The sequence below is a fragment of the Bos javanicus genome, chromosome 5 (genome assembly GCF_032452875.1).
Source record: "Bos javanicus breed banteng chromosome 5, ARS-OSU_banteng_1.0, whole genome shotgun sequence".
Classification (NCBI taxonomy): domain Eukaryota; kingdom Metazoa; phylum Chordata; class Mammalia; order Artiodactyla; family Bovidae; genus Bos; species Bos javanicus.
In genome coordinates this window covers 41,086,966-41,111,766 of record NC_083872.1, presented here as the reverse complement: position 1 = coordinate 41,111,766, position 24,801 = coordinate 41,086,966, and the positions used below count along the sequence as shown (strand labels likewise).

At 37.7% G+C, this 24,801-nt stretch overlaps 1 protein-coding gene across 6 annotated transcripts in view; it reads left to right on the top strand.

Annotated features, from left to right (window-relative positions):
* LRRK2 (leucine rich repeat kinase 2) overlaps window positions 1–24,801 on the top strand; it is a 204,458-nt gene that overhangs the window by 44,305 nt on the left and 135,352 nt on the right. For all 6 annotated transcript variants that reach the window (XM_061416444.1, XM_061416443.1, XM_061416446.1 and 3 more), the window contains 5 exons: window positions 4,778–4,890; window positions 17,069–17,213; window positions 17,345–17,484; window positions 19,812–19,940; window positions 20,015–20,185. In XM_061416444.1, coding sequence (XP_061272428.1) covers window positions 4,778–4,890; window positions 17,069–17,213; window positions 17,345–17,484; window positions 19,812–19,940; window positions 20,015–20,185 — 698 coding nt within the window. The remainder of the gene's footprint in view (window positions 1–4,777; window positions 4,891–17,068; window positions 17,214–17,344; window positions 17,485–19,811; window positions 19,941–20,014; window positions 20,186–24,801) is intronic.

The following is a 24,801-nucleotide window of genomic DNA, read 5'->3' as shown; positions in this document are numbered from 1 at the left end:
GAGAGCAGTGCCTGGGGGTGAATGTGGAAGGGTGGGCAGAGGCTGAGAGGGAAGGGCCTTGAACAGAAGGCTGAGCAGTTTGTGCTTTATTTAATGCAAGTCAATTCAAAAATTTTATTAAAGGTGTTTGAAAGTTGCAGTGTCATAACTAAAGCTGCCACTTATAACAGCAGTAGTATGGTGTGGAGCATGATTTGCAGGGGGAGCCTCCTGCAAGGAGACTAGGCTGGAGGCTGTGATGGCCAGATGAGACATAGTGGGAGCCCAGCCAAGAAAGCAGGAGAGGACGCATGTGGGAGGTGATTAGGAGGCACCTTTGATGTGATTTTCTGACTACTGAATATCAGGGATGTTATTATTTTGCTCTGTGAGAGTCCCAGTACTTTTGAAGTTCATTTTTTTGGTCCTTTTAAATGAAATCTTCCTAAACCTACCATTTTCTGTAGTCATATTGGTATTTATATTTCTGAGTATAAGAGTATAGAATTTTTCAAGGAAAGGGCTTTCTTTAGTCATGTCTTTTTTTTTTAAATCCCCTGGAAACTTGGACAAAAATTCAGTAAATTTTGAATTGAATCATGTCCCATTCAAATTGTCAAATAACTTTTGAGATATAATTTAACAGACATAATTTTGCTTGGATATTATTGAGAACTTAAAAAAATTTTATAGATTGTAAAAAAGCAAACAAAATCCTTTTGATTGTCCTTAAAGATGTCAACTTTATTCTTCTCAGAGTGGATTTGAGTTTTAAAGATAACCAAAAGACATTCAGAATTGTCTGTTAATAAAATAATACTCTTTTAGTTAAGAAGTAAGTTTTGAATATAGAATTTCTTTTATTGTTCTGAGATGATTTTGAAGTGACATTGATAGTAATAATTTAGATGTATGAAATTATTTATTTAAATGATAAATCATAGTTTTATAATGTTTTTAGGTATATTAAACAGGTGCCCTTGAAAATAATATTATAAATTCATGGTGATACTTTATATATGAAAATATATATTAATAGATATACCTTATAAGCATCCACTTCCAGTTCAGTCACTCAGTCATGTCCAACTCTTTGCAACCCCATGAATCGCAGCACGCCAGGCCTCCCTGTCCATCACCAACTCCCAGAGTTTACTGAAACTCATGTCCATCGAATCGGTGATGCCATCCAGCCATCTCAGCCTCTGTTGTCCCCTTCTCCTCCCACCCCCAATCCCTCCCCACATCAGGGTCTTTTCCAATGAGTCAACTCTTCGCATAAGGTGGCCAAAGTATTGGAGTTTCAGCTTTAGCATCAGTCCTTCCAAGGAACACCCAGGACTGATCTCCTTTAGGATGGACTGATTGGATCTCCTTGCAGTCCAAGGGACTCTTAAGAGTCTTCTCCAACACCACAGTTCAAAAGCATCAATTCTTTGGTGCTCAGCTTTCTTCACAGTCCAACTCTCACATCCATACATGACCACTGGAAAAACCATAGCCTTGACTAGATGGATCTTTGTTGGCAAAGTAATGTCTCTGCTTTTGAATATGCTATCTAGGTTGGTCACAACTTTCCTTCCAATGAGTATGCGTCTTTTAATTTCATGGCTGCAATCACCATCTGCAGTGATTTTGGAGTCCCCCAAAATGAAGTCTGACACTGTTTCCCCGTCTATTTCCCATGAAGTAATGGGACCAGATGCCATGATCTTCGTTTTCTGAATGTTGAGCTTTAGGCCAACATTTTCACTCTCCTCTTTCACTTTCATGAAGAGGCTTTTGAGTTCCTCTTCACTTTCTGCCATAAGGGTGGTCTCATCTGCACATCTGAGGTTATTGATATTTCTCCTGGCAATCTTGATTCCAGCTTGTGCTTCTTCCAGCCCAGCGTTTCTCATGATGTACTCTGTATAGAGGTTAAATAAGCAGGGTGACAATATACAGCCTTGACATACTCCTTTTCCTATTTGGAACCAGTCTATTGTTCCATGTCTAGTTCTAACTGTTGCTTCCTGACCTGCATATAGGTTTCTCAAGAGGCAGGTCAGGTGGTCTGGTATTCCCATCTCTTTCAGATTTTTCCACAGTTTATTATCATCCACACAGTCAAAGGCTTTGGCATAGTCAATCAACTATGCTTATAAGGTCTATTTCTGCTTTATTGACCTTATAAGCATATCAATATATAAATACATTTCTCTATTAGGTAAAGGCTTAATCATCTACTTCACTCTGTGATAACATACTGTATTACCATAGCATGCCACACAAATAACCGTATTCTATCATGCTGTAATTATGCCATACTATACCATCCTGTAGTTAGGGATTGGGAATATCCCCTGGAGGAGGACGTGGCAATCCACTTTAGTCTTCTTGCCTGGAGAATCTCATGGACAGAGGAGGTCGCACAGAGTCGGACGTGACTGAAACAACTGAGCATATACCATCCTATAGCATATGATTCAGTATGTCAGTGAGTAACTATAATATCAGTACCCCAGTAGTTTTAAGTTTGAATATAATTATGGTTTTGACATGTTAAGTTGAAGTAGGTACTTATAAGATGTTTAGATGTACATGTATACAATTATTAACTAAACCATATTCAAACTATTAATTGTAACAGATGTGCATTATAGCAAATTTGTGTAATTTAGTATCTAATTCAGGAGCACATATTGCATCTAGTATTATGTCACTTAAATTGCTTTCAATCTGGTACTGTTCACTTCCTCCTTTTTTATAACAATAACTTATTGAAGTGATTGAGCCTGTGCTTTAAAAGAATAATACTAAAGACCTACTTACTTTAATAAATATCATTTGACTTGTTCCTTCTTGTCTTGCAAAATTCTTTAGGAAAGGACATATGCATATTGGGAAGTGTATAGAGGAAAGTGATTATGAATATAAAGCCAAACAGTAGGAGAAACTGAATTTGTTTACTTTTGCAGAGGAGATAATTCAAGAGGTTATAAAAATATTAAAGCCCATTCATTTATATTTAGTTAATAACAAATGTGTAAGGCATTATTCAAAGTACTTCATATGAAATTTTAAAATTCTCATAGCAACCCATCAGTCAGATTCTACCCGCTCCTCCCCCCACCCCGCCCCCATTTTACCAATGACGAAACTGAGACATAAGATACAAAGATTTTAAGGTCACAGCTTATATAATGGAAGGTTTTCACCCGAGGCAGCCTGAGTTAGGAGCTTTCCAGGTGGTGGTAGTGTAAAGAACCCGCCTGCCAATGCAGGAGACTTAAGAGACGTGGGTTCGATCCCTGGGTCGGGAAGATCTTGAGGAGGGCATGGCAACACATTCCATTATTCTTGCCTCGAGAGTCCCATGGACAGTGGAGCCTGGGAGACTACAGTCCTTGGGGATCACAGAGAGTCAGACACGACTGAAGCAACTTAGCACCGGCACCAGCCTGAATCAGAATGGGTGCTTTCTAAAGACACATTTGTGCAAGTGGCTATTGAACAGGTGTTATACCTAAAGAGCTGTGCTTGGAACTCTTGGTAATCTGGAGATGATTAGGTTATGGATCCCCTCTTCAAAAAGTTTGCAGTTCAAACAGTTTAAAGGACTATTATTTAGTAAGGAAATTATATCGATTCTGGATAGTAGAACCTCAAGTGATATGGCAAAGACCAGAGATGAAATTTTGGGAGTGTTCATTTGGTCTTAATGTAAGAAAGACAGTTAGTAAGATTCCTTACATTTAGCATGAAGCTTTTACATTTCAACAGGACTGCTCTTAATGGTTACATCTCCTTGTGATATAATAGGCAGCTTTAGAAATTAATGTGGTCTTGGTTACTGAAAATGAGACACTAAGAGTTTAAGTGGCTTGTCCAAGGTCATACAGCTGTAGTAAATGTCAGGACCTATTTGAATAAATTTTAAAATGAGCACTGAATGTTCCAGGAGGGTGAAAATCATGCCTGTCAAATTCATTGTGGTATTCTCAGCATGCGGCAAAATCCTTTGCATGTATTGTTGGCATTTAAATTTTTGTTAAGTAAATGAAAACTTATATGCAGCCAACTTATTACTTTTATTACTACAAATTACTGAAGTGAAAGATTATAAGGTATTGCTTATTAATAATTATTTTTATAGTCATAGATTTTAGAAACATTGTTCACAATTATTTTATTTACATGTTCTATTATATGTTCTGTATATGTTCAATATTTTTTGACTTCCTGTTTTTCAACCATTTTGGGATAGTTCAGCTACAATGTAGCTTAATAAAGTATGTTTTAAGTTACTTAATACTTTTATACAGCCTTAGAGGACTTTTGATAAAACTACATGTTCTTTACCATCATAATGCTGAATTTTCCACTGTTATTCCTGTTACTCTCTTATGTCTACCTTTCATATCTGACGTTTTTATGTTAGAGTCCAAATAACTTCGAACTTTTTTTCAAATTGTCCACCACTGCATAAAAATCTAGCTTCTTGTAGTAAGTACAGACTATTTGTTAATACACAAAAAAGAGATTGTTGGTTCCATAAAATTGCTCCACCATAGTAACTTCTTGCTACTTTAAGTTCAGTAAACATCCACATACAGTGTATTTATTTTATATTCAGTGATGAACAATTTTTAGAAATTTCTTAAACTTTAGAGTTATTTCTTTGATAAAGAACCATGTATTAGAAAAATGTACAACATATGTATTGTTGGGTTAATTATAATCATTCCTAATAAATGACATTCTATTCAGCCTAAATCTTTTATGAGAAAATGATGTGTATTTATTTTGCATTTAGGCATCCCGGAAGAATACAGGGAAGATACTGAATATCAGCATAAGCTAAATATGATTGAAAAGCAGTGTTTCAGGAATGATATTCACAAATTGGTCCTGGCAGCTTTGAACAGGGTATGTATAATATAAGATTCTGCCTTTATACTCTTAAGTAGAATATGAAATTTGGGGATGTATGGGGGCTTTTATTAGCTTAAGCTTCCCATGTTCTGTTTACTATGATAGTAAGAAGTTATCTGTTTAGAAACATAAGATGATAGTAGGGATGTAAGAGGGTGAAGAGATGTACCATTCCAGCTAAGAGAAGTGCACTGTCAGTTACAGATTTTAACAGGCTCTTTTGATAAATCCATTTGAGTCAATTCAGTCAGAGAGAGAACTCTGGATGTTCACCTTAACCGCATAGTGATGTCAGGAGCCATGGCTGCTGTTTTCTCTTTCTGTCCTCCTGGTCTTTCTTTTCTGGTCCCATGCTGAAAGATTCGGTCCATGAAGACACACAGGGAGCAACATTGAAGTTTTTTTTTTTTTTTTTCATTCCCTGTGCTTTTTTATATTGTACTCCTTAGAGAAAACCTATGAAATAGCTCAGTTTTCATTGTTTCTTCCTAGTATTAGGCATTTACAAACACTGGGTTTCCCTGCTGGCTCAGCAGTAAAGAATCTGCCTGTGATACAGGAGATGGAGGAGACACGCGTTTGATCCCTGGGTTGGGAAGATTCCCTGGAGAAGGAAATGGTAACCCACTTCAGTGTTCTTGCTGTGAAAATCCAGTGGACAGAGGAGCCTGGCGGGCTACAGTCTGTGGGGTTGCAAAGAGTTGGACACGACTTAGCAACTGAGCATGCACATAACTATGTACATTTGCAATGATGTACTATAATTAATAAATTAATAATCATACTAAGTCTGAAAAAAGAGAAGAGGAGAATTATGTTTATATTGTGCAGTGCAAAAGGTATTGATGGAATTAAGATGGTTTGCAAGTTTAACATAAGATGAATTGGTTCTTTATAAAAGATATAAAGGTAAAGATGTAAAGATTAGGTTAATGTTTTTATGAAAGGAAAAGGTAGTCAAAGTAATTAATGGACATAATTCCTTCTGATTTAGTGTACTTTGAAAAATTTCACAAATTAAATAGAAGAGCCTGCAGAGAGATCTTCAAACATTCATTTTAAACTGAACTTTATAATGTAATTATCTGATATATTTGAGTCATTTTTACTCAGACTTTAATATGATCCTTGAATATAGCTTTGGGTTGAATTTAATTCCAGAAATACTTGGTGAAAATAAGAATGTGGAAGGAACTGTGTTAGGTGCTGGGAAGACAGAAATGATTATGCTTTGTATCCTTCTGTAATGGATCTCATCATCTGTCTGGGGAAGTAACAGCCATGCATAAAACAGAAAACAACACGAAGTTGTTGGGTGTTAGTACTTATGAGCTGCACTAGTTTTGTGAATAGTACTTAAGGTACGGTAAATTATGTCTGACTCTTGGGACCCCGTGGACTGTAGCCTACCGGGCTTCTCGGTCTATGGGATTTGCCAGGTAGGAATACAGGAGTGGGTTGCCATTTCCTTCTCCAGGGGATCTTCCCAACCCAGGGATTGAACCCCGGGTCTCCTGCATTGCAGGCAGACTCTACCGACTGAGCCAACAGAGAAGCTCACTACTAGAGGAAAGAATAGTTAATTTTATTCATGATGTGTGTTGGTGAAAAGCAAGTGGTACCAGAAAAGCCTTTTGGTAACTTTGATTCTGGTTATGTCATCTTTCCTAACATTATTGAATACAGGTGTGATAGAGTGGAAGGAGTTGCCAGTCAAGGGAGAAGTATTGTACTTACTGCCGTCAGTACTGTGATGCCAAGAAAATCACCGTGTTCCTAAGTCTTACTTTCTTTTGCTATATAATCCCAGGAGAAGTGGTTGAGAACCTCCCTGTTGTTGTTTAGTCACTGAGTTGTGTCTGACTCTTTGTGACCCTATGTATTATAGCCCACTAGACTACTCTCTCCTTGGGATTCTCCAGGCAAAGATCCTGGAGTGGGTTGCCACTTCCTTCTCCAGGGGATCTTCTTAACCCAGGGATCAAACCAGGCTCTCCTGGATGGCAGGTGGATTCTTTACTGCTGTGAGTCACCAGGGAAACCCGAGAACCTCCCTCCCCCTTTCCTTATTTTCCATGCTACACCTGGGTAATGACACAGCATCTCACTAAATAGTGACTGCCATTTGTGGGCAAGGGATTAAGGTCATGGGGAAGCAGAAGTGGTACTGTTTTATTTTTAAAAATCTCCCCTGTGTAATTCCCCTAATTCTTTTCCCTGGTTGAGAAAAAAAAAATGCTCTAAAAGATGAATGTATTTTTTCCTTTTTTTTTTAGTTCTAAAATCCCGTAATTGCATGTGTCACTCTGAGTAAATGTTACAAGGCATCAGAGATTTTGGATCCAAATACTGTTGATGCAGTAAAATGAATTGCCATTAAAAATAAGCCTTTTCTTGGATAGCAAACTTCCAAATAAGATAGAATTTGTGATTCAACTAAGATTTACAATGCAAAAGTTATTAAAAGTATATATTAAAGTTTATCAATGTCTGGAGGTGTACATAAATCCAGTAACATTCAGACTGAAGTTAAATCTGTCTGAAATATTAACATTGCATTTATGCTTGATCCTTTTAGCTTTTTCTACACATGAAAACTTCAGTCATCTGTTCCAGAGAGATCTATTTACCCAGTATTGTCTCTGGAGAACACAGTAGAAAATAGAGCTCTCAGCATTTTGCTCACATCTGTGCTTTGTGTGCAGTGGTACTGCTGCTGTCTTAAGTCAGGAAACTTACAAAGTCAGACCAATCTTCTCATTAAACGTACACAAATCAAAGAGCTTGTGTGCCTCTCAAAAACCTTAAAGCAAAATGTACTCAGTTTAAATACTGAAGATACTATTTCAGTCGTGATTGATATATAGTGAAAGCAAGAGCTGATTTGTGAAAGCAACAGCAATAACAAAAACAAAGAGAAATTACATAGCACTTCCCTGGTGGCTCAGACGGTAAAGCGTCTGCCTACAATGCGGGATACCCAGGTTCAATCCCTGGGTCGGGAAGATCTCCTGGAGAAGGGAATGGCAACCCACTCCAGTATTCTTGCCGCCCCCCCCCCCCCCACCAAAAAAGGGGGCTTAAAGAAATATTGGACTTTCCTTGTGGCTCAGCTGGTAAAGAATCCGCCTGCAATGCAGGAGACCTGGGTTCGACCCCCGGGTTGGGAAGATCCCCTGGAGAAGGGAAAGGCTACCCACTCCAGTATTCTTGCCTGGAGAATTCCATGGACTATACAGTCAGTGGGGTCGCAAAGAGTCGGACACAACTGAGCGACTTTCATTTTCACTTTGGGCTTCCCTGGTGGCTCAGAGGGTAAAGCGTCTGCCTGCAATGCAGGAGACCCAGGTTTGATCCCTGGGTTGGGAAGATCCCTTGGAGAAAGAAATGGCAACCCACTCCAAGACTCTTGCCTGGAAAATCCCATGGACAGAGAGGAGCCTGGTGGGCTACAGTCCACGGGGTCACAAAGAGTCGGACACGACTGAGCGACGTCACTTTCACTTCTAAGGTAAATAAAAATTTATAGAACTACTCCAAAGAAGACTCTGAAACTCAGCTGGGAGTACAAAGAAAGAGTTAAGCATAGGAAAATGTATACCTTCTGTTTTGATAAAATTACTAATTTTTTAAAAATGAAAATTTATCTACCTTTATGAATCCTTATAAAAATAACAATGATATTTTCTGGAACTAGATAAGTTAATGTAAAAGTTTGAGAAAATTAATTAGATAATTACATGAATAATCAAGATAATTTGGAAAAAGAAGATAATATGGCCTAACTCTAGTATTAATAGATGATCAAATGTATTATAAAACTTTAGTGATTATACTGGTGTGACATTGGCACTAGCGATAGATCAGTATCACATAATGGTGATTTAGGAGATAGACTCAAATGCAAATGTTCAATTAGTGTATGGTTTCCCAACCACCGCAAGGAAAAATAGATGGCTCAGTAACTTGTACTGAATCAGCTAATTCTCTGGCCATCTGGAGAAAGCAAAGGAAGCTGCGTATTTACATTACTCGTTTAAAGAATCAAATCTCACGTGAATGAGATTTAAAAGTAAAAATGAATCTAGCATAGATTCTCAATCAGGGAAGAATACTGGAGTGGGTAGCCATTCCCTTCTCCAGGGAATTTTACGGACCCAGAGCTCAAACCTGGGTCTCCCACATTGCAGGCAGATTCTTTACTGTCTGAGCTGCCAAGGAAGCCCACAATCATTATTAAAGAAATGTAAATTAAAAACAAAACAAAGCAAAACAAAAACCTTGTTGGAGGAAATTTAATAATACTCATCTACATTAAAATGGACATGTTTTCTGACCAGCTATTCCACTCTAAGAATTTATAATATAGATATGCATATACATGTGCAGAAAGTTTTTTAACAAGACTATTTATTGTGGCATTATTTGTAGTAAGAAGAATGTGGCAGCAGACTAAATGCTTACATGGTAATCATGAGTGTTGTTTGCCCCCGTCTGGTGATTCTGGGATTGTATTTATTGGTGCTTTTGTAGTTGGATTGAATCATGTAGTGGTTTTGGCCAAAGAGTTGTAAGTAGAGGTTTCATTTGTGATTTCTGGACCAAGCATTTAATTGCTGGTGAGGCATCTTATAGAACACTCTCTCAGGCACTGTGACCTACGATATTTGAGATGGTGGTTGCTCAGTTAGCACAACTCCGAGAGCGGCTGTGCTGAGTAGAGGCTCCCTCCTGATCTATAACACATATGAGACATGAATACAAATTGAACCTTTTCTTTTTCCAGTTTATGTAATTTTGAAGTTGTTACTACAGGTTAATTTAGTCTGTCCTGACAATACAATCCTTATCAATAGATCCTAAGAAAATAAATTAGATAGTATTTTGAAACTGTGTAGCTCTATGTAGGAATTAAAAACAGCTTGGTGAGATTCCTAATGTGTTGCCAAGGAATTATGTACAGTTTTCCATGAATATGACAAATATATTGCCCAGGTAGTCATTTTTTTCCTTCACATATATTAGCACATCATGTACATTAGCACATACCAAAAGTATGGTGAAACTAGTATATTTTCACTTCTTTATATCTTCTCTCTTCCCTGTATCACTCAGTTAAAGCAGATTATATGGTCTTTAGTTTTATATCTTTAAGTGTATAACGTATTTTAATGTGTATGGCCCCTGGAATCAGGATATCTGTATTTGAATCTGGCTTCACCATCTACAGACTAATGTATTCTGAACAAGTTTTTTAAAGCCTCCGTTACAGTATCTATAATATGGAGATAATAAATGGCTTTTCACTTAGGGTTATTATGAAGAATTTTATTATATAATTCATGCCATGTACTCTATGCAATGCCTGGTACATGGTGTACAGTCAGTAAATGTTAGTTAATATTATTACTATTAGATTCAAAACTATCTTTTGACTTGTGGCTATAAAAGATGAGAAGATTGAAGTATTCACACCATCTTCCTATTTTTACCTATTTTCTAACCAACTTTTGTTAAATACATTAATTCTACATTGACAAGTTTTAAAATATTTATATTCAATTCTGTAACCATACTTAATAAGTTGTTTTCATCTTCTTCCTACAGTCATGTGGACAGTGTTCACTGCAAGCTCTTTTGCTACAGTTCTTCCATTTATTTTTTAGTTGTCTGTTTCTTTTAAAAAAAGATTAATTTCCTGAACATTTTGTGTTGTCTGTATATTTGGACTCTTGAAAAAACAGTTTGGTTGATTGCAAAGTATTGGGGTTTTGTTTTCTTTTCTTTGAAAGCCTTTTAGGCTTTTCACTGTTTTATAGTACAGAATGTTTTAGTGGAACAGTCTGAGACCAATTTAATTCTTTTCTCATTTTTAAATGGTTTGGTATTTTTATCTGGATGCCCAAAGGATTCATTTTCTTAGAATCTACTTTATTAGGATATATCTCAGTGTTAGTCCTGGATAATGGTATCTTCTTTTTAGCCGTACATTAATTTTTTTTCTGGAAAGTTTTTCTGAGTTGCAGTTTGACTTGGCTGGCAGTTAGGAAAGAGACCGGTGTGGGCATTTTCTCCTTGAGTTGGCTAGCTGACTCACTAGAGAAAATATTTTGATTGTTTTTGTAGTCTTTGAAAAAACTTGGGAAATTGTGAAGCATAGTTAACAGGATGTTTCTAATTAATATTTATAGATATCCAACATTGGTACTTTCAAAAATTTCATGTGGACACTTGCTAGTAAATTAATTTCAATCCCCATTTGAATAACAGTGTTATGAATCACTATTTTCAAGATAGAACATTCAGTAAGTGAAAGCCCATTATAGGCTTGTAAATATCATATATACATATATACATAATGATATTTACTTTTCAAATTTATGAAACTGTCAAAATCAGATATCACTATTTAAAATCATCAAATAGTTTATTTGAACTCCATCACATATAATAATGTGATACTCTGCATTCTCTTTCTACATAGACAAATCATGGGTTTCCTGTTGCTAGTAATCAGGTGCATCATCAAACTGCACCTGAAATAGAGATTAGGGAAGCTCAAGATAGCAGAACCAATAGTTGAGTAGAAACTTGTTAGAGGTGATGGTATTAAGGACAAGAACAGCTACTTTATAAATATAAGTGAAAGTGAAAGTGTTAGTCACTCAGTTGTGTCTGACTCTTTGCAACCTCATGGACTGTAGCTCACCAAGCTCCTCTGTCCGTGGGATTTCCTAGACAAGAATTCTAGAGTAGGTTGCCATTTCCTTCTCCAGGGGATCTTCCCAACCCTGGGGTGGAACCTGGGTCTCTCACACTACAGGCTGATTCTTTACTGTCTGAGCCATCAGGTACCAATTTGACTTAATTTTAGCATAAAAATAAGCCTATGGGTGCATTTTGAGGTTAAGAGCAGGGTCAGCTACATAACCCGGTACAAGATGAAAATGCAGGACCCTGTGTTTAAAATTATTAAGAATTTAAAGGTGGTGGCTGCAGAGTTTTAAACCAGGTCTGGGGCCCTTCTGAACACAGGGACCTGTGCTACTGCACATGTGTGTACTCCTCAAGCTGGCCTCCCTAGGACGCAGAAATGGTGGTACTGTTAATTAAAACAGAAAGTTCAAAATGGCAATTTGAGTTGTCTTTTTTTTTCTTAGAGAAGATAATAAACTTTTAACTTTGAACATCTAAGTTCAAGATACTGGTGTCAAACAAAAAGAAATACGGACTTAGAACTTAAGAGAGTTTCAGTTCAGTTCAGTCGCTCAGTCGTGTCTGATTCTTTGCGAGCCCATGAATCGCAGCACGCCAGGCCTCCCTGTCCATCACCAGCTCCCTGAGTTCACTCAAACTCATGTCCATCGAGACAGTGATGCCATCCAGCCATCTCATCTTCTGTCGTCCCCTTCTCCTCCTGCCCCCAATCCTTTGAGTTATCTGCTCAAAGGTTTCTGTGTCTCAATTTTTTTTCACCAATAACACAGGGATAATAATTGTGTGTCTGCATCATAGGGTGAGTGTGAGGATTAAATGAGTTAATACTTAACTCATTTAAGTGCTTATATGCCAGACATTCTTTTAAGCACTTAAATGAGTTAAGTACTTTTAAGCACTTAAATGAGTTAAGTATTTAACTTAAAGATTGTCTGGTACATAGCAAATGCTCCTTAGGTTTTGGTTATCCTTGTGGTTGTCGCTATTGTTGTTATGGTGGCTTGAAACCATGATGGTATATGAATTCCATCCGTGAATAGGAGAGTTTTAAGTAAAGTTCTTTGGACAAAGTTTGGAGTTGAAAGAAGTGATTGTAAATGAGATAGATAGTTTTAAAGTTTGAGAGTAATTAGGGAGATTACTGTGTCATGGAAATCAAGGGAGGAAAGAGCAGCAATTCAGTTGTTAAAGAACTCTTTTCTTTGAATGGTTTTAATTTGGAGTGGTTAGGACAGAAGCCTGATTATGTGAAATTAAGAGGTGGGAAGAATGTAGAGGAAGTGGGTGTAGACGTGTCTATTAATAAGTTTAGAAATGAAAGAGGAGTGGTAGCTTGATAGAATGAAAGATCAATTTAGGGATGTTCTCTCCCAGTGAGAAGTCTGTCACTTCTGAGAAGAGTGTTCGTTCATTCCGAGGCCTGAACTATGCCGTCACGCAGTGTTCACTGCATGGGTGATGATTTATCTCATTTCACTCTCATAACAACACTGCATTATTAGAATCATTTTTGCGGTGAGGAAACCTGGGCAAACACTGAGCCATCCCTCCAGCTTCACTTTGTACCACTTTGAATTTCTTTATGTTCTTGAATAATACCTTCTGACTAAATACCACTTCTCAGTAAATGTTATTTCATTCATTTTTAATGGCCCAGAGATTCATGGAACTCTAAGTGATGAGACAATTTAAACCAAGATTTAATTGGCTCCCAGCTGATATACTTTTACTACTCAAGGAATTGGTAAGATGGAAATAATGGTGGGGAAAATTGCCAAGGGAGACAAGGATGTGAGTGTCTTGTTGAAATGATAGATGAAATGATATCTGAGCTGAGCAGTTCAGTGTTGGAGGAGGACAATACAAGATGAGAAAATAATGCTTCTGTCCATAATCTATATAAAGAAAGATGCAAATAAAAAACACATGAGAGGTAGTGGGGGACTAGATTGGGAAATGAATGAAAATCTGTTCAGTGATAATAGGGGGAAGTGAAACAGGTTGGAAGGCAGTAGGTTTTTGTTGAAGAGACTACGTTAGAATTTGAGGTCTGACTGGAAGCTATTTCAGCTCTATAGTGAAGGTGTTATTTAGTGGCTAAGTGGTTTCTGACTCTTTTTGACCCAGTGGACAGAAGAGTTCTCTGTCCTTCACTATCCCCCAAAGTTTGCTCAAACTCATGTCCATTGAGTCAGTGATGCTATACAACCATCACATCCTGTCACCCCCTTATCCTCCTGCTGTCTATCTTTCCTAGTATCAGGGTCTTTTCCAGTGAGTTAGTTCTTCACATCAGGTGGCCAAAGGATTGGAGCTTCAGCTTCAGCATCTGTCCTTCTAATGAATATTCAGGGTTGATTTCCTTTGGGAATTGACTGGTTTGGTCTCCTTGCTGTCCAAGGGACTCTCAAGAATCTTCTCCAGCACCACAGTTAGAAAGCACTCAGTTCTACAGCACTCAGCCTTCTTTATGTTCCAAGTCTCACATCCATACCAGACTACTGGCAAAACTATAGCTTGGACTATATGGACCTTTGTCAGGGATGTGATGTCTCTGCTTTTTAATAAACTGAAGAGGTTTGTCATAGGTTTCCTTCCAAGGAGCAAGTGTCTTTTAGTTTCATGGCTGCAGTCATGGTCCACAGTGATTTTGGATCCAAGAAAATAAAATCTATCTCTGCTTCCACTTTTTCTTTTTCTATTTGCCATGAAGTAATAGGACCAGCATCAGTCCTTCCAATGAACACCCAGGACTGGTTGGACCTCCTTGCAGTCCAAGGGACTCTCAAGAGTCTTCTCCAACACCACAGTTCAAAAGCATCAATTCTTTGGCACTCAGCTTTCTTCACAGTCCAACTCTCACATCCATACATGACCACTGGAAAAACCATAGCTTTGACTAGATGGACCTTTGTTGGCAAAGTAATGTCTCTGCTTTTGAATATGCCATCTAGGTTATAACTTTCATAACTTTCCTTCAAAGGAGTAAGTGTCTTTTAATTTCATGGCTGCAATCACCATCTGCAGTGATTTTGTAGCCCCCCAAAATAAAGTCTGACACCGTTTCCCCATCTATTTCCCATGAAAGTCAGACTGTGAAGAAAGCTGAGCACCAAAGAATTGGTGCTTTTGAACTGTGGTGTTGGAGAAGATTCTTGAGAGTCCCTTGGACTGCAAGGAGGTCCGACCAGTCCATCCTAAAGGAGAGCAGTCCTAGGTGTTCATTGGAAGGACTGATGCTAAAGCTGAAACTCCAATACTTTGGCCACCTCATGCGAAGAGTTGACTTATTGGAAAAGACCCTGATCCTGGGAGGGATTGGGGGCGGGGGGAGAAGGGGACAGCAGAGGATGAGATGGCTGGATGGCATCACCGACTTGATGGACATGAGTTTGAGTGAACTCCGGGAGTTGGTGATGGACAGGGAGGCCTGGCGTGCTGCGATTCATGGGGTTGCAAAGAGTTGGACACGACTGAGTGACTGAACTGAACTGAACTGAATGGGACTAGATGCCATGATCTTAATTTTTTGAATGTTGAGTTTCAAGCCACCTTTTTTACTCTCCTATTTTACCCTCATCAAGAGGCTCTTGAGTTCCTCTTCACTTTCTGCCATTAGAGTGGTATCATCTGCATATCTGAGGCTGCTGATATTTCTGCTGACAATCTTGATTCCAGCTTGGGATTCATCCAGCCTGACATTTCACATAATGTACTGTGCATAGAAGTTAAATAAACAGAGTGACAATATACAGCCTTGTCTTACTCTTTTCCCAATTTTGAACAAGTCAGTTGTTCCATGTCCAGTTCCAGCTGTTTACTGCTTGACCCATGTAGAGATTTCTCAGGAGACAGGTAAGGTGGTCTGGTATTTCCATCTCTTTAAGAATTTTCCACAATTTTTTGTGATCCACACAGTCAAAGGCTTTAGCATAGTCAGTGAAGATGAAGTAGGTGTTTTTCTGGAATTCTCTTGCTTTTACCAGGATCCTGCAAATGTTGGCAATTTGATCTCTGGTTCCTCTGTCTCTTTGAAGCCCAGCTTGTACATCTGGAAGTTCTTGGTTCACATACTGCCTAAACCTAGCTTGAAGGATTTTGAGCATAACCTTGCTAACATATGAAATGAGTGCAATTGTACAGTAGTTTAAACATTCTTTGGCATTGCCCTTCATTGGGATTGGAATGAAAACTGAACTTTTCCAGTCCCCTGGCCACTGATGAGTTTTCCAAATTTGCTGACATATTGAGTTTAGCATTTTAAAAGCATCATCTTTTAGGATTTTGAATCTCTCAGCTGGAATTCCATTACTTCCACTAGCTTTGCTTGTAGTAATGCTTCCTAAGGCCCACTTGACTTCACACTCCAGGATGTCTGGCTCTAGGTGAGTGACTACCTAGAACATCATGAAGAGCACCATGGAAAAGCAGAGTGTAAGAGTTAGGTAAACGTCACAGACATTGAAAGAGGGGAGGTGTGATTGTGATTGTCACATGATTGGAAAGTGTGTTGTTGATTGTTTTCTTCTTAGTCAATGAGAAGGATGGCCTCGGAAAAGTAGTGGCTTCTATTAGAATACCTGTCAAATAATATCAAATTCTGGAAGAATTGAATTTAAAAGGTTGGAAGAGATTAAGATTCTTGACTTTTAAGGCAGGAACATTTATGTTAAAGTACTAGTCCTGACTGTGCTGCGCTTTGTTGCTCAGTCGTGTCCGACTCTTTGTGACCCCATGGACTGTAGCCCATCAAGCTCCTCTGTCCATGGGGATTCTCCAGGCAATAATACTGGAGTGGATTGCCATGCCCTCCTCCAGGGGATCTTCCTGACCCAGGGATTGAACCCAGGTTTCCTGCATTGCAGGCAGATTCTTTACAGTTTGAGCCACCAGGGAAGTTCCAGTCCTGACAATTGTTAGCTATGTGACTTGAGCTCCTTTTCCTGCATCATTAAAGTTGGTGAGCCTATTGTATGAAACTTGATGGGGAATAAATGAGGTATAGCATGTAAAGATATAAAGAGTAAATTCTCAGTATTTTCTATGATTTGGGATAGCATTGCATTTTTATGTTTAAGAGTTTAGGTCATGACAGTAGATGTCTTTGACTTGGTATCTTCTCAGCAGTGTACAGTCTACATTTAATAAACTCATCTTTTAATAGGAATCATATTAGTATATATTTAATAAGGATGCTCTGAAAAGAAAAGCATGTGAAATTATTTAGTACAGTGCCTGGTGAAGAAGAGGTACTTAATAAGTGCAAAAATGTTAGCTCTTATTCTTAATAATAAATAAAAGTAATTCATGATACAAGGCAGAATCAAGAATGGTAATTTTATTTGGACTCCTTAGTTTATGTTTCATCAGCCTATAAGCTGGCTTTAACTAAGGTAAGTGTTAGAATTCATTTTTTAACACAGCAAAGTTTCTTAATTATCCTTTTGACTTTTAGTTCATTGGAAATCCTGGGATTCAGAAGTGTGGATTAAAAGTAATATCGTCTATAATACATTTTCCTGATGCATTAGAGGTATTATCCCTGGAAGGTGCTATTGATTCAGTGCTTCATACACTGCAGATGTATCCAGATGACCAAGGTTGGTACAACTGAAGTCAGGATTTAGATTTTTATAGGCCTTTAGCTATTAGTTGAACATGTTTAAATTTTTTCTTTTGTTTTGAGATTTAAAACAGTACATTTTCTTTTTTTTTTCTTTTATTTTTCTAGAAATTCAGTGTCTGGGTTTAAGTCTTATAGGATGTTTGATTACAAAGAAGAATTTATGCATGGGAACTGGGAATCTGCTGGCAAAAATTCTGATTTCCACCCTACAACGATTTAAGGATATTGGTGAAGTACAGATAAAAGTATGTGCATTATCTTGAAGGGAATCAAGATCTTGTACAGATTTCTCTTTCAGAGCAGCTGGTGTAACTCCTGCTTAGCATTAATGGGTATTTTCTAGTTAATTGAAAGCCGTTTATCATTTCATAGTATTTTTATTATAGTAGATGAAGAGAACTGGGTTGAATTTCAAAATATCGTATGTTTCATTAATAAATCTCTCAAATTAGTACGTTTGTCTTTTCTGTGAAAAAGGAGAGCATATGCTAAAGAAATTTCAGCTAGCTGAGCTTTATTTTCTTTGTTGTCGTTCAGTTACTCAGTCATGTCCAAATCTTTGTGACCCCATGGACTTGGGCTGAAGCACACCAGGCTTCCCAGTCCCTCACTATTTGTTGGAGTTTGCCCAAACTCAGGCCCATTGAGTCAGTGATGCCATCCAACCATCTCATCTTCTGTCACCCCCTCTCCTCCTGCCCTCAATCTTTCCCACCATCAGGGTCTTTTCCAATGAGTCAGCTCTTTGCATCAGGTGGTCAAAGTATTGGAGCTTCAGCTTCAGCATCAGTCCTTCCAATGAATATTCAGGGTTGATTTCCTTTAGGATTGACTGGTTTGATCCCCTTCCTGTCCAAGGTACTTTTATTTGCTTAGATTTTAGGTAAATAAAAATTACAATTATTATGAAGTTTGTCATTCCCTTTGTTTTATTTGAGCTGCTTGCTTAGTAATTTTTCCCCTTAATTTTGTTCTTGCAGTGAAACAATATTTTAAATGTTCTTCATTAAGCAAAATTTAAAATGCAATCTATATTAGCTGTCTATGAGGAATCCAAGATATTGGTTTAGGATTAATTCAGGGAAGATGAAGTAAATTGTTTCAGAGTACTTTTATTTTAGTGTTAACAAAACAAGTTTTTTTTTTTTAAGAATTTCTACCTTCGTTGTAGTGTTTTTGGTAATGAAGTTTACAACTTTCATAAACCATACTCAGCAAATATTTTCAAAAATGACAACATTGGCCAGGAGTGAAAATGTCTTAAGCTCTGATCTTTGCACAAATATTATTAGTAAATGGGAAAATGCATGTAAGATTTTAAATTATAAAGTGCTGAACATATAGCATTCTTAGATTAGAGCCAACAATGGGCTTTATATATCTGCTTTCTGTAATGTGCCTGAAGCTAGGTTGACTAAAGCCAAGACAGAATTGATTATAAGTAATCTGAGGTAAATTATTTTGTGCAGGTACGAAGCTCTCACTCAGTATTTATTCATCTAGGTATAAATTTTAAGATTTTTATGTAGAGATTGTAAGCTGTTAACCAGTGGGCTAAATTTTGCCTGCCAACATACTTTATTTGACCAGTTCAGTGCTTGTAAGTTTTTGAGTTTGAATTGTATGCCTTCTCTGTATGTGTATTGTCTGCTTTGCCGCTGCATTCGTTTGCAGGGACTTCTGCTCTAGAGGTGGGTGGACCACATGCCCCTCAGACTGCTTCTCTTGTCAAATGTTAGGAAGCATTTATAGAAACTTAGCGTCTTAAAAGCTCAAAATAATAATTTTTAACATTTAGATGATCTCATTAATATATTTTGGAAAGATAAACATTTTAAAAGTAAAACTGATCTTTGGTGATTGTACCCAAGGTATAGAATAGGCAAGTCTGAAGTTCATTCTTTCTTTAAAACATCACGTAAATAGAGCGTAGACAACTTTTTGAGTGGTTCTAAAAAGTAATGGTGTGTCTGATCAGTTCCTTATAAATGATTTGCTAAAAGGATGTAAACCTTAGAGTGTTTTTAGAGCTTTTCTAAAATGTTCTCAAGATGAACACAGTCTAGGAGCTCACATTTGTCTGAGATTAAAATTTCAGAAGATAGCACAAAACATTGTTGGGAGAATTGCTAGGCTCTCTATAGAACCTGATCCGCAGTCTTGTATTAAAGAACTCAAGTCACTGATTTATTTGGGTTTGTGGCACTGCTGACTCTGCTATCTAATCCTGATTAATATCTGACTTCCAATCTGTAGGTATGGCTTTAGGCAAGGAATCTTTAAAAGCCAAATTTTGGTAAATTAGGTGTTTTAGGTTTTTTTCCTGTTTGGCTAGAGGAGAGTTTAGCATCTTATTCTCTGTGTGCATCTTATTTCAATGAGAGAGCAAGGTGTATTTATTACATTGTTTCAAAGTTTACAGCTTTAAAGTACAAGCCAAATAAATGTATCTACTTAGCTAAGTGAACACCTCAAGTTTTAAGTACTGTATACAGTCTCTCTTTTGTATCATTTGTTTATTCTTTTTTGTCCATAATTACCTTGTTGTTATTAATTTTGGTCACACTTTCAGGGATTTCAGACAGTCTTGACGATGCTGGAATTGTCAGTGTCTTTTTCCAAGCTACTGGTGCATTACTCCTTTGATTCAGTAATATTCCATCAGTTGTCCTCCAGTATCACAGAGCAAAAGGATCAACAGGTACAATGTTTTTTACCTGTATTATAACTGTTACACATTTCGCTGACTCTAATCCTCATTTTCATTCTTTTTAGTTTCTAAACCTTTGTTGCAAGTGCTTTGCAAAGTTGGCCATTGATAATGAGTTAAAAAGTGTGATGCTGGAGAAAGCATGTGATCAGAATAACAGCATCATGGTTGAATGCCTGCTTCTGTTGGGAGCAGATGCCAATCGAGCAAAAGAAGCAACTTCTTTGATTTGTCAGGTAAATATTCAAAGATTCACTTTTGTCTTTTTTTGTATGCCCCTGCTATTGTATAGCTCTCACCTATATCGTATGATTCTTAATTACAGAATTTATCAGTTTATGGCCCAATTGCTTGTAATTTGTAGTAGGGTTTAGATTCATAGAGTTTTAGAAATAGGGTATTTCTGTAGGTATTATCTTCTAATCATTCCCTTTACATGTTTACCTACTTTGTTGAGATGATAAATAACTTTTAAACGTGTCTCCTACTGAGCATCTCTGTGTGAATCACTCTCCAGGAACACACCACACAGTTATGTTTTGTTTTCGATTCATCTTTTACGTATTTTCTTTCTGTTTTCAACTTGTCTGTCTAGAAAGTTCTGCCTTCAGGGCTACCACAGGTGGCCTCGTAGCCTGTGCACTGTGCACTTTGGGGCCTGTTCACATTGACAGCCCTTCTATGGGCCATCCTGCAGTACAGTGGCACTGTGGTCTTGCCTTCCTTCTCTCCCTTCCCTTACGCACTGTGCAAACACATCTATCTAATGCTTCTGCTCTGCCTTCAAAATATAAACCAAATTATTTGTCCTCAATAAAGCTCTTCCCACACTTCCTGACCTCCATACAAAATAAAGATTTACTTGCTGTGTAAATCCATGACAATTTTTGTACACTATTTTATAGTTTGTGAGTTGTATGAAGATAGAGATGTACAGTGTTCATCTGTGTATCATTCAGAATATCTAACTCACTGTTGTACATACAGTAGGAATTCAATTAAGTATCAGAGTACATTACATGTCATTTCCAGTTTGTCTTCACTGTATAAATTTTAGTTTGCAGTAGTATTCAGGTAGCCCTATGTATATTTTCTAAATAATAATATTTCCAACAAAGCAATTATGTAGTGATTTAATATCCCTTATTGACTGGATGAAGCATAGCAGGAATCAAGATTGCCGGGAGAAATATCAATAAACTCAGATATGCAGATGACACCACCCTTATGGCAGAAAGCAAAGAAGAACTAAAGAGCCTTTTGATGAAAGTGAAAGAGGAGAGTGAAAAAATTGGCTTAAAACTCAACATTCAGAAAACTAAGATTATGGCATCTAGCCCATCACTTCATGGCGAATAGATGGGGAAACAATGGAAACAGTGAGAGACTTTATTTTTGGGGGCTCCAAAATCACTGCAGATGGTGACTGCAGCCATGAAATTAAAAGATGCTTGCTCCTTGGAAGAAAGCTATGACCAACCTAGACAGCATATTAAAAAGCAGAGATATTACTTTGCCAACAAAGGTCTGTCTAGTCAAAGGCATGGTTTTTCCAGTAGTCATGTATAGATGTGAGAGTTGGACTATAAAGAAAGCTGAGCACCAAAGAATTAATGCATTTGAACTGTGATGTTGGAGAAGACTCTTGAGAGTCCCTTGGACTTCTAGGAGATCCAACCAGTCCATCCTAAAGGATATCAGTCCTGAATATTCAGTGGAAGGACTGATGCTGAAGCTGAAACTCCAGTACTTTGGCCACCTGATGCGAAGAGCTGACTCATTGGAAAAGACCCTGATGCTGGGAAAGATTGAAGGTAGGAGAGGAAGGGGACAGCAGAGGATGAGATGGTTGGATGGCATCACTGACTCAATGGACACAAGTTTGAGTAAGCTCTGGGAGATGGTAATAGGGAAGCCTGGTGTGCTGCAGTCCGTGGGGTTGCCAAGAGTCGGACACAACCAAGTGACTGAACTGAACTGAACTCAATATGCATTATTAAATAACCAACAGAGTGCTGTGTTATTCAATAACTTACTTCTAAAGCCTCACTTTATTTAATTTTCTGCTCACCTATGGGTTCAAATCAATTTGTCAACCATAAGATTAAGGTAGTACTACTTAGCAATCTACATAAAAAGAAATTGAACCTGTAACTCATTTTCATGCACAGTTAAGTTATTCATTAAAACCAAATACATAACCAAATTATTTAAATTTAGTCAAATCTCATCTTCGCAGGCAACATTGAAAATAGTTGCTTCTCTGTTATTAAAAGTAATTGAATCATTTCCTTCAATTATGTAATGTTTTTATTGTATTTCTTTTGTGTCATCTTCAGATCATTGTGTTAATGTTACTTGGATATGCCAGAGAACTGAAAGGGAGCTTCCTCCAGGTCTTTCTTAGAGAAACAACACACCTAAAAGCCCTTAAGTACAGTTACTCTACGTTCTGCACAGGGACTGCTTTCTACTTTTCTCTCAATTTATTCAAATCTTTCTGCACAGAGGCTTTTTATTTTCTTCTTCCCAAGTTCTTTTGAACTTAATGTGCTTATTTATATCTTTTCTTCTTAAAACAAAATCAGATCTTTAAATGTAAAGAATTTATCCTGGTTGTCAGAGATTATTTATATCTAACAAATAGTAAACATTGATTTTTGTGGGTAGACTGTTTGAACACACCTTATTTTGTACAAAGTATGTAGTAAAGACTTATCTAGGTACCAATGTTGCATTATTAAGGGCGGAGTTAATCTTATTAGGCTTTGGGAGGATTACTATTGGGTATGAAAATGCATGAATAGAGACATGAAAATAAGATTTATCAGGTCATGGTGGGAAGAGCAAGTATAATGAATTCTGAATAAAAATAATAGCAAGCTCTTCTATGGTATTCATTGCCACCTGGGCCCTGCTCTGAGTCCTTTACTTAATCCTGACAACAACCTTAGGAGTACTCCTAGTATTTATCTTATTAGGCATGTGAGGAAGTAACTTGCCTGAGGAGTAACTATAGCCTCCCTTGTGCCTACTTTAATCTCTTGTTTACATAACAGATTCATGATAGTGGTGGTGGTAGGGGAGAGGATTGTACATTCATTCTTGAATGCTAGCTTAAAGTACTTGGCTTTGATTGTGAGCTGCATTATTTACAAATTAGAGTATGAGAGAAAATATGGGAAAAGATAGAAAGTTGCACTTTGATTATATATATTTGAATTGTCCCCATTTAAAATACAGAACTGTGTATGAAAGTGTTGACCTCTTAGTCATGTTCAACTCTTTGAGACCCCATGGACTGTAGCCCTCCAGGGTTACATGGAATTCTCCAGACAAGAATACTGGAGTGGGTTTCCATTTCCTTCTCCAGGGGATCTTCCTGATCTAGGGCTCGAACCTTGGTCTCTGACATTGCAGGCAGATTCTTTTACTGTTTGAGCACCAGGGTATCTGAGCAGTATTTTTTTTTTTCCCTCTCATGAATTATTTTCCTAGTTTTATTTTATTTCTTCTATCTGGTATAAAAGACAAATATTTCTCTCTTCATGTCACCATAGGTTACCTGGGTTCGATCCCTGGGTTAGGAAGATCCCCTGGAGAAGGAAAAGGCGACCTACCCACTCCAGTATTCTGGCCTGGAGAATTCAATGGACTGTATAGTCCATGGGGTCGCAAAGAATTGGATACAACTAAGTGACTTTCACTTTCACTTTTCATGTCACCATATGTCAGAAATCATCTTGGATAGTTTGGGTCCCCCAAGGAGAATTCTGCTATAAAAATGTATTGAGCATCTTCTCTGTGGAAAGCACAGTGCTAGATAATTAGTAAAGCATATAAAAGGGGTGTCCTGCTTCAAGGTAGTTTCAAAGTGTCGCTTGGGAGTTAAGGGAGTAAAACATAAATCACCTTAATAGAAGGTAGGCAATAAATACCATAATTTAGAGATAAAACTTTGCGGGACTCCAAGAGAAGGCATTTGTGATGAGTTTTTTGGGCCTCTCCTTCCCTCCGTTCTTCCCTTCCTTCCTTCCTTTCAAATTTCCTGTGGGCCCTTACTGGATTTTTTGTTATTTTTCAGTCACTAAGTTGTGTCTGACTCTGCGACCCCATGGACTGTAGCCAGCCAGACTCCTGAGGATTTTAGTAGTTTGCTAAATTAAATATATTCTGTAGGCATTGTGCTAGGTTACAGAGGTACAAATTGAATTGCAGTAGCATCCATGCCTTTCATTCTAGTAATCAAACAGATAAACATGTCTGGTTCAGTGTGCTAAGTGCTGTGTTAAACAAAATGGGATGGACTCCCGAGGAGGAAGCGTGTGCAGCCTGGGAGGTTATAGCAAGGACTTAGTGCAAGAGACTTTAAAGCTATTCCTTCAAGAATGATTTTTTTTTTTTTTTCTGGAAGAAGAACAAAATTAGACATTGGAGGCAATAGAAATAGCATAAATGAGGTTTGAAAAATTGCATGTTGTTTTATGAGGGAGTGTCCTGGAGCAGAAAGGTTTTAGAAGATTTTAAAATAGTACAATGACTTGATTATATCTAGACTAGAAAAGTACTATAGTGGTTCTCGGGAGAACAGACTGAAGATGGGGGTGTTCCTTAAAGGCTGGTGGGCATTTAGCTGGTTCCATCAAACCAGAGCACTGTCCCCTCAAACTTCTTGGACACATGTTCAGTTCAGTTCAGTCACTCAGTCGTGTCTGACTCTTGGTGACCCCATGGACTGCAGCTTGCAAGGCTTCCCTGTCCATCACTAACTCCCGGAGTTTGCTCAAACTCATGTACATTGAGTTGGTTATGCCATCCAAGTATCTCATCCTTTGTCATCCCCATCTCTTCC